This window comes from Pristiophorus japonicus, chromosome 21 (genome assembly GCF_044704955.1).
Source record: "Pristiophorus japonicus isolate sPriJap1 chromosome 21, sPriJap1.hap1, whole genome shotgun sequence".
In the NCBI taxonomy this organism is placed as follows: Eukaryota; Metazoa; Chordata; class Chondrichthyes; family Pristiophoridae; genus Pristiophorus; species Pristiophorus japonicus.
Genome location: NC_091997.1, coordinates 8,218,371 through 8,233,991, shown reverse-complemented (window position 1 = coordinate 8,233,991; position 15,621 = coordinate 8,218,371). Strand labels below are relative to the sequence as shown.

Sequence of the window (15,621 nt, the reverse complement as noted above, 5' to 3'; positions counted from 1 at the left end):
TGCAGTTTCCAGCGCGAGCTGACACAAATGTGCAACGGCTTCGAGGTGGGCGACTGGGTGATGTCATCAGGACCCAGGTCGCCGTTTGGAGCGTGGGCAGGAGCAGCGGCGGGGTCCTGGCACGGCAGAGGAGCGGGAAGGTCGCGGCGGACTTGCGACGAGTGATCGGGGCGGAGGAGCGATGAGGGATCGTGGCTGAGATTTGGTGGGTGATCGTGACGGCGGTTCAGCGAATGTTTGGTGCGGAGGGAGATCGTGGCAGACATGTGGCGAGTGTTTTTGTGGCGGAGGAGCGGTGAGGGATCGTGGCGGAGGTGCGGCGAATGAGGGTACGGGGCCCAGAAGAGCCGAGGGCCCAGGGGCAGCACGGGCCCAGCCCACACTGCGATGTGTGCGCGCACTAGGTCCGTGCAGCAGAGCAGGTCGTCCTGGTTAACCCTTGCCACTGTCGACCCCGTGTGGTGGCTGATGTGCAACGGTCACCACAGTTTAAAAAAATCCACGCACAGGCATCTTCCACCCCTTCAACTGGAGTTCAGAACTGGAATATCGGGTCCTCCATTGAAACATCTGTGAACATGTGGAAGCAAGTCATCCTCGTTCGAGGGACTGCCCTATGATGATTCTGCATTTGGCATCCCCTCTACACTGACATTCCTGCTCGCACCCCCGCCAGTCTTCCAAATCTGACCTCCCACATCAACTGGCAGCGGAGCCGTGAACCACCATATCCCTGTGCCCAGTCCATTGCCTAAATCCATTTACCATGCTTCTCGAATATTGCAAGTTGTTGCTGTAGCTCACTGTCCAGACTCTCAGGGAATATATATTTGGGCAAAATGCCAGCAGGCAGCCATAAGCCGATCTCAGCAAGAAGTCAAAACTTACATTCCCTGGGAGCCTGGACAGCGAGTGTCTGCAACAACGTTCGTAGAATGGTAACCGCACAGGAGGCCATTCAGCCATGTCAGCTCTTTGCAACAGCACCTCAGCTAGTCCCTCTCCTCACCCTTCCCCCGGAGCCCTGCAATTTTTTGCTTTCAGGTACTTATCCAACTCCCTTTTCATCCACCACACCTTCAGGCAGCGCATTCCTGATCCTAACCACTCGCTGTGTAAAAACGTTTTTCCTCATGTTGTCTTTGATTCTTTTGCCAATCACCTTAAATCTGTGCCCTCTGGTTCTCGACCCTTCCACCAATGGGAACAGTTTCTCTCTAGCTACTCTGCCCAGACCCCTCCTGATTTTGAACACCTCCATCAAATCTCCTCTCAACCTTCTCTGCTCCAAGGAAAACAACCCCAGTTTCTCCAGTCTATCCACGTAACTGAAGTCCCTCAACCCTAGAATAATTCTTGTAAATCTTTTCTGTACCCTCTCTAAGGCCTTTACATCCTTCCTAAAGTATGGTGGCCAGAATGGGACACAATACACCAGTTGAGGCCGAGCCAGTGTTTTATACAGGTTCATCAAAACTTCCTTGCTTTTGGACTCTATGTCTCTATTTATGAAGCCCAGGATCATGCAAGCTTTTTTTTAAAAAACTGCTTCCTCAACCTGCCCTGCCACCTTCAATGATTTGTGCACATATACCCTCAGGTCTCTCTATTCATGCACCCCCTTTAGGATTGTACCATTTAGTTTAGGGGCTAGACTTTCCACTATGATCACTATCGCCCCAAAATGAGCAATATTTCCGGCGTTAGTTTTTTTTTTATTTTTCAGGATTGCCGGAATATCGCCCATTTAAAAAAAAAACACTAGTTTCGCCTTTTTAATTTGGCCGAAAGCCATAGCGATGTGAAATGGGCGATAGCGAAGTATTCGGTTATGCAAGGCTGGCGTCCACAGCAACGGCCGTTCTGCGCGGGCGTCTTTTTTTTCAGGCAAAGAATTTTCCCCGTGATTCGGGAGGTCAGGGGTCATCTGCGCATGCTCAGAAGGCAAAGGAGAGAGAGAGAGAGAGAGAGAGAGAGAGAGAGAGAGAGAGAGAGAGAGAGAGAGAAAGGATTTTTGAAGGAAGGTTTGTAGAGGCTTGTAAATTTGAAGGAATTGAGAAAAAAAGTAATCGGATTACATGGAGATGGAACACGGCGGGTCGGGAGAGAGTGCTGTCAGGGGTTGGAGGGCGAAAGCCTTCTCCAAAGAGGCGAACGAGGCCTTAGTCCACAAAGTGGAGACTCGGTGGGCCCCCGCCCCCCCAGAACGCCCCCCACCAAAGGGTATACCAACGAATACGGGCAGATATTGCCGCGATAATCTCATCAGCAGCTCACGACAGGCGTGAGGCAGACCAGTGGCACAAGCGCTGGAACAGTCTTGTTTCATTCACAAGAGTAAGTATTAAATTATTACATTTATAGTTGTAATGACGCACGGACTCATTAATTAGAAATCTGCTGGATTGTAACTAATCTAGGAATTCTTGGGTTGCTTCCCGGTCAAGATTTGGACTGGGGTCGAAACCTGCGCTCTATAACTCTAATGTTGCTGAGATGCCTTAAACTTAATCGACAGTATTAATCATTTAAACGCTTTGATCGAAAATTGAGGCCAAAAGAATGACTAGAAACAGACAGACCCCAAACACTCGGCATTTATACCACTTTAGTTTAAGAGAATTATTAAATTATATTGCTGCTTGGGTGCTGTGAGCAACTGTTTAACTTGGGCACCGTCTCCTTTTTGGTGCGGTTGGTGGATGTGACACGACCGAGCGCGGAGGGGTCGGGTCAGCTTTACCCAGCCTGTAAGAGTCTCTCCGGCTGCTGTCAATCACACAGTGACCCAGCCTGGACTGGGGAAGAGCTGCCCTGGGACACTTTTGAGACATTAGCTCCCGCCACACGGCGGTCTCCGAGCACAGCCCAGGGGCACGGCGCCCCCTCCCCTCATGGTCCTGTCATTGTCGAGCTCACCACCGGTCCCTCCTCGGGGTCCTCCATCGATTGCAATAACCTGGCTCCCTCCCCTCAGGCACTGAATGGCACGGCCCGTGCAGGGGGCCTTCCCTGGGGATTGTACACGGGAGGGCTGGTGTCACGCATTAAGTTCCTAAACACGATCTTATTAAATATTTTCTCTGAACGTAGATGTTATAACCATGCATCCATTGGATACAAACTGTATTAGCATATAACGTTAATGATGAAAAGCATGTGGGGTGACTAATTGTGGATTACAATATTGGTTGTGTTTCCGTAATAGTACCTCGTCAATTTGCTCATGCTATGCTCTTGCTGAGGAAGATATCTAAGAAGCAGGCAGAGCGGAGGTGACTTATTAATTCGAAATATGCCGGATTGTAATTAATCTGGGAAATTTTGGGTTGCTTCCCGGTTAAGATTTGGACTGGGGTTGGAACCTGCGCCCTATAACTCTAATGCTACTGAGATGCCGTAAACATAATCGACAGTTTTAATTATTATTTAAACGGAGAAGGGCCTGCTGACCACGCACTGACCGACCTGGAGGAGCCTTATTGGGCACCCATAGTCGTTCTGCCACCCGTGGTGGTGCAGGTCCCGTTGTTGTGCCACGTGAGTAATGTGTAAACCAGTGGCAATTTAAAGTAATTTAATGGCATTTGATTATAATATATGAATGATGTAATTTTATGCATGCAACTTCTGTACTCTCATGTTAAATTATATGTAACATCTCTCATTGACATTTATTGCAGCAGTGTTGCTCCTCATACATATGCCCACACAGCGCAAGCACTCTCATGTCTCCTCTTCTCGTCTACTAACCTCAATTATGTTTTCCGGCTCCCCAGGCGCAACGGGAGGCCCCTGGAGCATCACTCCAATCGCTGCAGGTCGTGCTGACCACGGGGGGAAAGAACAAGATATGACCGAGAAGGATGATGAGCCTGAAGGGTTGTCTGCGGTACCTGCGGCCACGTCACCCTCAACGGGTGAAGTAGCGGGGCCAAGCGGCTTGCAGCAGGGCACTCCCGAGTGGTCCAGTGCCTACGCTGACCCCGCGGAGGTTGGGTCGGCGAGGTGGGCACGTGCAGCAGCGGGCAGATGTGAACGAGGACATGGTGCCTGTGTCGGGGGCGATCGTCGGCAATGGTCGAGAGCTCCTCCAAGTAATTGGTGGGTTGAGCGGCCATATTGCCACACCATCTGCTAGAATCTCGGAGGACACGGGGCAGCCGGTTGCGGCAATTCGGCGAACGGCCGACTCCGTTGATGCCACGCGGCAGACGATGGTTTCGGGATACGGCACTGCACCCCAAGGTGCCGTACCACCAACACCAACATCGACAGATGCAAGTCAGGAGGAAGCAGTTGCTTCTGACTCAGAAGAAGTTTCTTCGGAAACGTTTTCTCCTTGGCCCCCTGAAGTCAATCTGCCAACGTCACCTCCGCCCCCCCCACCCACCCCCCCCACCCCCAACAGCAGCAGCCCTCGAGGTGCTCTACTGCAAGATGACTTGGCCCTGTTACTAGGGGTGTAAGTGGGAAAGGGGAGGGGGTGGGCTATGGATGAGGGAGGGGGGTAAAAGGTAAAGAAGGGAAGCGTAGCTGCAGGTAGATGGGGGGGGGGGGCCCTAATCTATTTTCATTAAAATTGTTGACTATTCTTGTTGTTATTAAAAATTTGTTGAATGTTGGGGCTGGTGGGAAGGTGCTTTGTATTGTTATTGTTATTTTAAATTTATTGTTGGGTGAAAAATTGTGTTGACTGTTGGGAATGGGGGGAAAGAGATGGGTGTTATAGTTTGTTTTAAAATTTTTACATCAATTGTTAAATTATTAAAAATGTTATTGAACTTTATAATGGTTGTGCAGTGTCTTCTAATAACGTATGGTTAAACATCAATACAAGGCTTGCAAACAATGGCCAGGCAAGGATGAAACGTAACGCAACTGTAACCAACGTTACTTCACGCAAAGCGTTCATTTATGAGCTGCTGCATAACTACCATGGGACTTTTCCAGTTGTGTGGGGGGCGGGGGCCATGATGTGCACTTCTTGCGTGAGAGCTCTGTCTCTGACCTGTTTAAGAGTCAGCCACAAGGTCACGGTTGGATGCTGGGGGTTAAAGGATATGGCCTTACATAGCCTTCCAATGCACATGTTATCGGACCAGTCCAGATATGATCGCTTATCCCTGTAAATGCGTTGGGTGTAAGGTCTCCTCCTCCTCAGCAGTCTGCCACCTCTTTGATTGGGCACATAATGCTCTTCAATGAACCTTCTCCCATCTCTATGCTGCAGCATATGAGTAGTCATCAATACTGGTTGAGAAATTACAGGCCCCATCACTATAAATGCCCTAATCTGTCTTCAAAATTCTTAAACTGTCCTCAACAAATATAAAAACTCAAAATTACCACAATGTAATTAGATGATTGGCAAGATTATAAAACACCCTTAAAATCACTCACTAATTACTTCAATGCTCCCATCCACTTCAAGCAGCCTTTTATTAAACTTCCTCCATTGGGCTGGGTTAAGGTCAGGTGAGTGCAGCTTTTCTTGAGCGTCTTTTTGGGCGAAATGCCGAAAGTAGCGCTTGGCGATAATCTGGGCGATATTTGGGCGCTGGTTTCCATTATAAACAGTATTCTGCGCCTTGCACGAGTGATGATGCCAGATTTTATTTTTAAAATTAGGCCAGGCGATGCAGTATGCCGAAAATTGTGCCGGTGATAAATGGGTGATAATTGGGCACTAGTTTCCAATCATCATCGAATATGGGCGAAAAACTGAATCTCGATGCTTATATGGGCGATTATGTGCCAAAAGTCTAGCCCTAGATTTCCTCTCCTCATTTTTTCCACCAAAATGTATCACTTTACACTTTTCTGAGTTAAATTTCATCTGCACATGCCCACCCATTTCACCAGCCTGTCTATGTCCTCTTGAAGTCTATCACTATCTTCCTCACTGTTCACTATACTTCCAAGTTTTGGACAGAAATGAGAAAGATTTTCTTCTCTCAGAGGGTCGTGAATTTGTGGAATTCTCTACCTGAGGGAGCTGTGGAGGCTGGGTCTTTGAATATATTTAAGGTGGAGATAGACAGATTTTTTCTAATGAAGAGAGGGTCAAGGGTTTGTGGCAAGCAGGCGGGGAAGTAGAGTTGAGGCCAGGATCAGATCAGCCATGATCTTATTGAATAGAGGAGCAGGCTCGAGGGACCAAATGGCCTATTCCTGTTCCTATTTCTATGTTCTTATGTTTATTCCATGGGCTTCAACTTTGCTGGCAAGCCTATTATGTGGCACTTTATCAAACGCCTTTTGGAAATCCATGTACACGTCAACCCTCTTTCATTTATACTGCTGATTTAATGTACTTCATATGGGAGTGGGTTTTGACAGTGAGCAAGAATTGGGAGAAAGAGATGAGAGTTTACTGAAGGGCATTGTTAAAGAGTTACTTTTTGGGAGACTTCTGAAAGTAGGGAGTAAAAGTGAGGAAAAACAAAACCCTACCAACTATGCAAGTGAAAAAGTGAAGCATAGTCCCATTTGAATAAAACTGCAAAAAAAATGCTATGCATTTAAAGCAGTTTGTGCAGCATCGAGGGCCATCTTTAATTTCATGAAGATGAGTCTGGTTGACAGTAATTAGGATTGAATAATTGAATTTAATAAAACATGAATCATAGAATGGTTACAGCACAGAAGGAGGCCAGTCGGTCCATGCCGGCTCTCTGCAAGAACACTTCAGCTAGTCCCACTCTCCTGCCCTTTCCCCGTAGCCCAGAAAATTGTTTTCCTTCAAGTATTTATCCAATTCCCTTTTGAAAGCCACGACTGAATCTGCCTCCACCACTCTTTCAGTCAGTGCATTCCAGATTGCCGAGTAAAAATGTTTTTTCTCACATTGCCTTTGGTTCTTCTGCCAATCGCCTTAAATCTGTGTCCTCTGGTTCTTGACCTTTTCTGCCAATGGGAACAGTTTCTCTCTATCTACTCTGTCCAGATCCCTCATGATTTTAAACACCTCTAAATCTTCTCTGCTCCAAGCATAACTTCAGCTTAGAAACAGAAATTTATAGCGCAGAAGGAGGCCATTTTGGTCCATCGTGTCCGCGCCGGCCGACAAAGAACCGCACGGCCCTCGGTCAGCAGCCTTGAAGGTTACATATAAACCTATGAACAATGAACAATGGCGGAAAGGCAAAGAGCACCCAACTTCTCTAGTTTATCCACGTAACTAAATTCCCTCATCCCTGGAACCATGCTTGTAAATCTTTTCTGTACCCTCTCCAAGATCTTCACATCCTTCCTAAAGTGTGGTGCCCAGAAATGGACACAATACGCTAATTGAGGCCGAACCAGTGTTTTATAAAGGTTCATCATAACTTCCTTGCTTTTGTACTCTATGCCTCTATTTATAAAGCCATGGATCTTGCAAGCTTTTTTTAAACTGCTTTCTCAACTCAACCCACCCTGCCACCTTCAATGATTTGTGCAGATATACCCCCAGGTCTTTCTGTTCATGTATCCTCTTTAGAATTGTACCCCTCATTCTTTCTACCAAAATGTATCACTTTGCACTTTTCTGTGTTAAATTTAATCTGCCACGTGTCCGCGTCCTCTTGAAGTCTATCACCACTCTGCTCTATGTTCAGTTTACTCCCTAATTTTGTGTCATCTGTAAATTTTGAAATTGTGCCCTGCACACCCAAGTCATTCATGTTCATCAAGCAGTGGTCCCAGCACCGATCCCTGGGAAACACCACTGTATACCTTCCTCCAGTCTGATAAACAACCATTCACCACTACTCCCTGTTGGCTGTTACTTAGCCAATTTTGTATCCATGCTGCCACTGTCCCTTCTCATCAATGGGCGAAACTTTGCTGCAAGCCTATTATGTGGTACTTTATGAAACACCTTTTGGAAGTCTAGGTACACCACATCAACTGCATTGCCCATCCCTCATCAAAAGAACTCAAATCGTTAGTTAAACACGATTTGCACTGAACAAATCCGTGCTGGCTTTTCTTAAGTAATCCACACTTGCCCAAGTGACTGTTATATTTGTCCTGGATTATCCTTTCTAAAAGCTTCTGCGCTAGCGAGGTTACACTGCCTGTCCTGCAGTTGCCGGGTTTATCCTTGCACCCATTTTTGAACAATGGTGTAACATTTGCAATTCTCCAGTCCTCTGGCAGCAAGCAGCCTGGTTCCCCAAGGAGGACTGGGAGATTATGGCCGGTAGCTCCACCGTTACTTCCCTACACTTAGTAAACTATATGTGCGGCTGCTGCGGCTGCCCTTTATCAATTTTAACGGCGGTGATGATGCTGTGAGCGATTGCAAACCCCTTCCCCCCACCCCCCCACTCACATGCATCAGGCCGCTCTGCCCCTCAACCACATGTGGGCCCGGTGAACCAGGAGGCCGAGGCCGAGGCCGCCGGATGGTCATGGTGGGGGGGGGGGGAATTCAGCTTTAACCTCCAGAGGCTCGGGCACCCCCCGCCGCCGCGGACAGATACAAACCCAGCGAGTAAAGTTTAAAATATTTTACAAATAGCCCAATGTGTGAGGCCCCGGGGAGAGGCGGGAGCCGGTGCCCCACACCCGGCCCCCCGGGCCCCCAGCCCCCGGCCCCCGGCCCTACCTTGGTCCGGAGCGCATTGTCTAGCTTGAGCAGCCCCGACATGTTGCAGAGAGAGAGCCGGCCGCGGAATCCTCGCGAGCCCAGGCGCCTGACGTCACGCAGCCCCCCCCCCCCCCCCGACCGCCCATTGGCTGCCTTGTTGTAGCAAAGTGGCAGCGAGGAAGCCGGAAGTGTTGTCATCTCTGACCCCCCCCGCCCTCCTCCTCCGGCAAAGGAACAGCGTCGGAGGCGGAAACTGCTCAGTGTGTGTGAGAGAGAGAGAGAGAGAGAGAGAGCGGAGAATAGGGCTTGGGGAAAGTTCCAAGTTCATCCAGGCGGGCGAAAGACTGAGGTGAGGCATGTGCTGGGTGAGGGCCCCGCAACTTGCTCAGCATCAGCCGGGCAGGAGGGGTGGATGTATATGTATGTGTGTCTATCTGTCTGTCTCTTTCTCTCTCTCTATTCCTGTGTCTATCTCTCTTCCTGTGTGTGTGTGTCTGTTTCTGACTTTATGTGTGTGTCTCTCTCTGTCTCTTTCTCTCTCTCTCTCTCTCTCTCTCTCTCTCTTTCTATTCCTGTGTATGTGTCTATCTCTCTTCCTGTGTGTGTGTTTGTCTGTGTCTGTTTCTGACTTTCTGTGTGTGTGTGTCTCTCTCTCTCTCTGTCTCTGTCTCTATTCCTGTGTGTGTGTCTCTGTCTGTCTCTATTCCTGTGTGTGTGTCTCTGTCTGTCTCTATTCCTGTGTGTGTGTCTCTCTCTGTCTCTATTCCTGTGTGTGTGTCTCTGTCTGTCTCTATTCCTGTGTGTGTCTCTGTCTGTCTCTATTCCTGTGTGTGTCTCTATTCCTGTGTGTGTGTGTCTCTCTCTGTCTCTATTCCTGTGTGTGTGTGTCTCTCTCTGTCTCTATTCCTGTGTGTGTGTGTCTCTCTCTGTCTCTATTCCTGTGTGTGCGTCTGTCTCTGTCTCTATTCCTGTGTTTGTGTCTGTCTCTGTCTCTATTCCTGTGTTTGTGTCTGTCTCTGTCTCTATTCCTGTGTGTGTGTGTCTCTGTCTGTCTCTATTCCTGTGTGTCTGTCTCTGTCTGTCTCTATTCCTGTGTGTGTGTGTCTCTCTCTGTCTCTATTCCTGTGTGTGTGTCTGTCTCTCTGTCTCTATTCCTGTGTGTGTGTCTGTCTCTATTCCTGTGTGTGTGTCTGTCTCTATTCCTGTGTGTGTGTCTGTCTCTATTCCTGTGTGTGTGTCTGTCTCTATTCCTGTGTGTGTGTCTGTCTCTATTCCTGTGTGTGTGTCTGTCTCTGTCTGTATTCCTGTGTGTGTGTGTGTCTGTCTCTGTCTGTATTCCTGTGTGTGTGTGTGTCTGTCTCTGTCTGTATTCCTGTGTGTGTGTGTGTCTGTCTCTGTCTGTATTCCTGTGTGTGTGTGTGTCTGTCTCTGTCTGTATTCCTGTGTGTGTGTCTGTGTCTGTCTCTGTCTGTATTCCTGTGTGTGTGTCTGTGTCTGCTTCTGTCTTTCTGTGTGTGTGCGTGCACGTGTGTCTGTTTTGTGTGTGCATTTCTGTGTTTGTGTTTCTGACTGCGATTCTGTTTTCTGTACGTGTGTATTTCTTTGTGTTTGTTTTCTGTGTGTGTTTCTCTGTCTCTGTGTGTCTGCTTCTGACTGTGTGTGTGTTTGTGTCTTTCTGTATGTGTTTTTGTGTGTTTCTCTATCCTCTTCCTTCTGGACCTGTCTGCAGCCTTTGACACGGTTGACCACTCCATCCTCCTCCAATGCCTCTCCACCACCATCCAGCTGGGTGGGACTGCACTCACATGGTTCCATTCTTATCTATCTAATCGTAGCAGAAAATCACCTGCAACCGCTTCTCTTCCTACTCTTGCATCATTACCTCTGGTGTCCCCCAAGGATCTATCCTTGGCCCCCTCCTATTTCACATCTACATGTTGCCCCTCAGTGACATCATCCGAAAACATGGCCATATGTACGCTGACGGCACCCAGCTCTAACTCCCCACCACTTCTCTCTCTCTCCCTCCATGGTCTCTCAATTGTCAGACTGCTTGTCTTACATCTAGTACTGCATGAGCAGAAATTTTCTCCAATTAAATATTGGGAAGACCAAAGCCATTGTCTTTGGTTCCTGCCACAAACTGTATTCCCTAGCCACTGTCTCCATCCCTCTCCCTAGCATCTGTCTGGGGCTGAACATATTTGACCCTGAAATGAACTACTGGTCACATCTGTGGCTCAACTAAAACCGCCTATTTCCACCTCAGTAACATTGCCTGTCTCTGCCCCTGCCTTAGCTCATCTGCTGCCGAAACCCTCATCCATGTCTTTGTTACCTCTAGACTTCACTACTCCTAGTTGGCCTCCCACATTTTACCCTACGTAAACTTGAGGTCATCAAAGTTCGGCAGCCCGTGTCCTAACTCGCATCAAGTCCCGCTCACCCATCACCCCTGTGCTCGCTGACCTACATTGGCTCCTGGTTAAGCAACTCCTCAATTTCAAAATTCTCATCCTTGTTTACACATCCCTCCCTATCTCTGTAATCTCTTTCAGCCTCACAACTGGCAAGATGTCCGTGCTCTGCAAATTCTGCCCTCTTGAGCATCCCTGATTATAACTACTCAACCATTGGTGGCCGTTTCTTCAGCTGCTTGGGCCCTAAGCTCTGGAACACCCTCCCAAAACCTCTCCGCCTCTCAAACCTCTCTTTCCTCCTTTAAGGCGCTCCTTAAAACCTACCTCTCTCCTTGCCCTAATTTCTTCTTGTGTGGCTCAGTGTCAAATTTATTTGTTTTGTCTTAACACTCCTGTGAAGACAAAACAAAATTACATTAAAGGCGCTATACAAATACAAGTTGTGTGTGTTTCTATGTTTGTTTTCTCTGATTTTGTGCCTGTTTCTGTGTGGCTCCCCCCACGGGAGCGCCTTCAGCATTCACTGGGCTGAATGACAAAAGTGTGTTCCAGCTGGATCTGTGTGGATGTTTTGTTTGTTTTCCATTGCAGTTTATGCTCAGTAGGTCTGTCAGCAGCTGCTGGAGACAGCTAGTTCAATGGTTTTAGGTCTGTACCCCCCCTCCGCCCCATCTTTAACAGAACTGGAACTAGCAAATGTATTATCTTTTATTGCAGAGGGGGAAGCAATAGGCAATGGTTTAATTGTGAAGAACCAAAATGCTGGCAGTATCTGAAGATGAAATATAGGTTAATGTTCCAGGTGTGCTCCTTCATTCGACAAGGGGATGGGAGAATAATGGTTAACGGTCAATTATTTGGGTATGCTCGGTTGATTTAACAATGAATTCTGATGTTGACTGATTTGTGCATTTCCAGCATTTTCTGATTTATTTTCGAGTTCCAGCATTTATGATTTTTTTTTCTTTTCACCTTTTTTAAATAATGGGTTTGCAAGGGTGAGGCACAGTACCTTATTTTTCTGTTTGGCATTTTGTAGTCATCTGGTCTTAATAGTAACTTTAATAGCTTTGGACCTTAACTATAGTTCTCACTTACTCCCCATCATCAGCGATTGCTGGTGGTGTGGGATAGTTGTGGCGGTGTTTCGGGGGGAGGCAAGGGATGGGTTGGTGCTTGAGATGCGGACCCGCTGTTGGAATACCGTGCTGGCAAGTGGGTTGGCATTGTTGGTGTTAGCCTTTTTTCCCCTATTCCCGGGTTCCCAGGCTGGTGGATCTTGCTCTGCTTTGCCAGTTTATCCCACTTCTATTTCTGTCTGCTTTACCCCCAACTGCCTTAGCTATTCACATGCTCTCTGTTTCTCAAATATCTTTTATTGCTCTCATTGTGCCTCCTATTATCTCATATTATCACTTCAGTCATTTTAACCATCTGCTGTTTTCCATTTAAGCCCTTTATAGGTCTTTCTACTTGTCTATGTGCCTGCATATGCTTTATTACCCTTCTTTTCCCCTTTTCCTGTTCATTTTAAATTGCATACATCTGTAATCTCATCGTTCTGACGAAGTATCTGTTCTCCGCACAGGTACTGACTTGATCCGTTGAGTGCTTTCAGCATTTTCTGTTTCAAATATACAGTCTTTGTAGTTTTTTCCTTTTTTATGTTTTTATGGTTGAATATTCTGTAGCATTACTTGTTGATTGTAGTTGGAGAGAATTCATGTAGAACCTTCCCACAGATTACATTGGTCAGGGAGAGTGCATGATGGAGCACATTGCATTTGGTCTGTAGAAGTGATGGGCCAAGTCGTCTTTTCTTATTCCCTGCTTTCACACCTTTATTCTTGCACAGATATGGAGGGGTCAAAGTCTTCGAGCTCCACCATGCAGGTGAGCTTCGTGTGCCAGCGCTGCAGCCAACCCCTAAAACTGGATACGTCCTTCAACGTTCTGGATAAAGTCACAATTCAAGAACTTACAGGTATGCAGTTGTAATAACTTTGCTGTTTCATTGTCAGCTGTGGTTCAGTTAGTAGCCGCCTCGGGGTCAGAAGGTTGTGGGTTTAAGTCCCACTCCAGAGGCTGGAGCACAAAATCCAGGCTGACACTCCTGTGCAGTACCGAGGGAGTGCTGCATTGTCGGAGGTGCTGTCTTTCATACGAAATGTTAAACTGAGGCCCCGTCTGCTCCCACAGGTGGACATAAAAGATCCCTTGACAATATTTCGAAGAAGAGCAGGGGAGTTATGCCTGGTGTTCTGACCAATATTTATCCCCCAACCAACATCACAAACAGATTATCTGTTCAGTTTTACATTGCTGTCTGTGGGAGCTTGCTGTGTGCAAATTGGCTGCCATGTTTCCTACATTATAACAGTGACTACACTTCAACAGTACTTAATTGGCTGTAAAGCGCTTTGGGACATCCTAAGGTCATGAAAGGTGCTATATAAATGCAAGTCTTTCTTTACTATTGAAAATAGTCCACGCACCTCGGCAGCGGGAGGCGGCAGCAGAGGAGAGGCGTGAGTTCGAGGTGCGTGGAGAGGCCTATAAAGGCCCAGCGGTGAGGGCAGAGGAGAGGCGGGAGTTCGAGGTGCGTGGAGAGGCCTATAAAGGCCCAGCGGTGAGGGCAGAGGAGAGGCGGGAGTTCGAGGTGCGTGGAGAGGCCTATAAAGGCCCATTGGTGGGGGCAGAGGAGAGGCGGGAGTTCGAGGTGCGTGGAGAGGCCTATAAAGGCCCATTGGTGGGGGCAGAGGAGAGGCGGGAGTTCGAGGTGCGTGGAGAGGCCTATAAAGGCCCATTGGTGGGGGCAGAGGAGAGGCGGGAGTTCGAGGTGCGTGGAGAGGCCTATAAAGGCCCAGCGGTGGGGGCAGAGGAGAGGCGGGAGTTTGAGGTGCGTGGAGAGGCCTATAAAGGCCCATTGGTGGGGGCAGAGGAGAGGCGGGAGTTCGAGGTGCGTGGAGAGGCCTATAAAGGCCCATTGGTGGGGGCAGAGGAGAGGCGGGAGTTCGAGGTGCATGGAGAGGCCTATAAAGGCCAGCCGGTACAGCTGCAGCGGGGAGAGAAGGCAAAAAGAAGTAGAAAGAAATCGAAAGGTGACGTCACAGCCAAGGGGGTAAGTGATTGGTGATTGGTAAGGAGTTTTTCTTTTTCTTTTCTATATCAGTAAGTAATATTTAGCATTGCTGTTGCCAAATTAAGTTAATCTAAGGATTAAGTCATGGCAGGAGAGCTCGGGCACGTGTTATGCTCCTCCTGTACGATGTGGAAAGTCAGGGACGCTTCCGGTGTCCCTGACAACTACGTGTGCGTGAAGTGTATCCACCTCCAGCTCCTGATGGACCGCATTGCGGCACTGGAGCTGCGGGTGGATTCACTCTGGAGCATGCACGATGATGAGAAAGTCGTGATTAGCACGTTTAGCGAGTTGGTCTCACCGCAGGTAAAGGATACACGGCCAGATAGTAAATGGGTGACTAACAGGAAGAGCAGTGCAAGGAAGGTAGTGCAGGGATCCCCTGCGGTCATCCCCCTGCAAAACAGATACACCGCTTTGAGTACTGTTGAGGGGGATGACTCACCAGGGGGGAGCAGCAGCAGCCAAGTTCATGGCACCGTGGGTGGCTCTGCTGCACAGGAGGGCAGGAAAAAGAGTGGGAGAGCTATAGTGATAGGGGATTCAATTGTAAGGGGAATAGATAGGTGTTTCTGCAGCCGCAACCGAGACTCCAGGATGGTATGTTGCCTCCCTGGTGCAAGGGTCAGGGATGTCTTGGAGCGGGTGCTGGACATTCTGAAAAGGAAGGGTGAACAGCCAGTTGTCGTGGTGCACATTGGTACCAACGATATAGGTAAAAAACGAGACGAATTTAGAGAGCTAGGAGCTAAATTAAAAAGTAGGACCTCAAAAGTAGTAATCTCAGGACTGCTACCAGTGCCACGTGCTAGTCAGAGTAGGAATCGCAGGATAGTCCACATGAATATATGGCTTGAGGAGTGGTGCAAAAGGGAGGGATTCAAATTCCTGGGGCATTGGAACCGGTTCTGGGGGAGGTAGGACCAGTACAAACTGGACGGTCTGCACCTGGGCAGGACCGGAACCAATGTCCTAGGGGGAGTGTTTGCTAATGCTGTTGGGGAGGAGTTAAATTAACATGGCAGGGGGATGGGAACCTATGCAGGGAGACAGAGGGAAATAAAATGGAGGCAGAAGCAAAAGATAGAAAGGAGAATAGTAAAAGTGGAGGGCAGAGAAACCCAAGGCAAAATCAAAAAGGGCCACATTACAGAAAAATTCTAAAGGGGCAAAGTGTGTTAAAAAGAAAAGCCTGAAGGCTCCGTGCCTCAATGCGAGGAGTATTCGGAATAAGGTGGACGAATTAACTGCGCAGATAGCAGTTAATGGATATGATGTAATTGGCATCACGGAGACATGGCTCCAGGGTGACCAAGGCTGGGAACTCAACATCCAGGGGTATTCAACATTTAGGAAGGATAGACAGAGAGGAAAAGGAGGCGGGGTGGCGTTGTTGAAGAGGAAATTAATGCAATAGTAAGGAGGGACATTAGCTTGGATGATGTGGAATCGGTATGAGTGGAGCTGCGGAATAGCAAGGG

The 15,621-nt window shown here is 48.2% G+C and overlaps 2 protein-coding genes across 6 annotated transcripts in view; one reads left to right on the top strand and one right to left on the bottom strand.

Annotated features, from left to right (window-relative positions):
- psme3 (proteasome activator subunit 3) overlaps positions 1-8,698 on the bottom strand; it is a 59,340-nt gene extending 50,642 nt beyond the window's left edge. The window contains exon 1 of one of the 3 annotated variants that reach the window (XR_011588217.1): positions 8,597-8,697. Coding sequence is in view for 2 of the 3 variants with exons in the window: in XM_070864355.1 (XP_070720456.1) it covers positions 8,597-8,638 (42 nt within the window). In the remaining variant the exon portion in view is untranslated. Of the gene's footprint in view, positions 1-8,596 lie in introns of all 3 variants that reach the window. The other 2 variants (XM_070864355.1, XM_070864354.1) reach the window with 2 other exon arrangements.
- Positions 8,699-8,789: 91 nt separating this feature from the next.
- Positions 8,790-15,621, top strand: part of becn1 (beclin 1, autophagy related) — a 30,653-nt gene continuing 23,821 nt past the window's right edge. For all 3 annotated transcript variants that reach the window (XM_070864339.1, XM_070864338.1, XM_070864340.1), the window contains exons 1-2: positions 8,790-8,927; positions 12,854-12,982. In XM_070864339.1, coding sequence (XP_070720440.1) covers positions 12,856-12,982 — 127 coding nt within the window. In that variant the 5' untranslated portion in view covers positions 8,790-8,927; positions 12,854-12,855. The remainder of the gene's footprint in view (positions 8,928-12,853; positions 12,983-15,621) is intronic.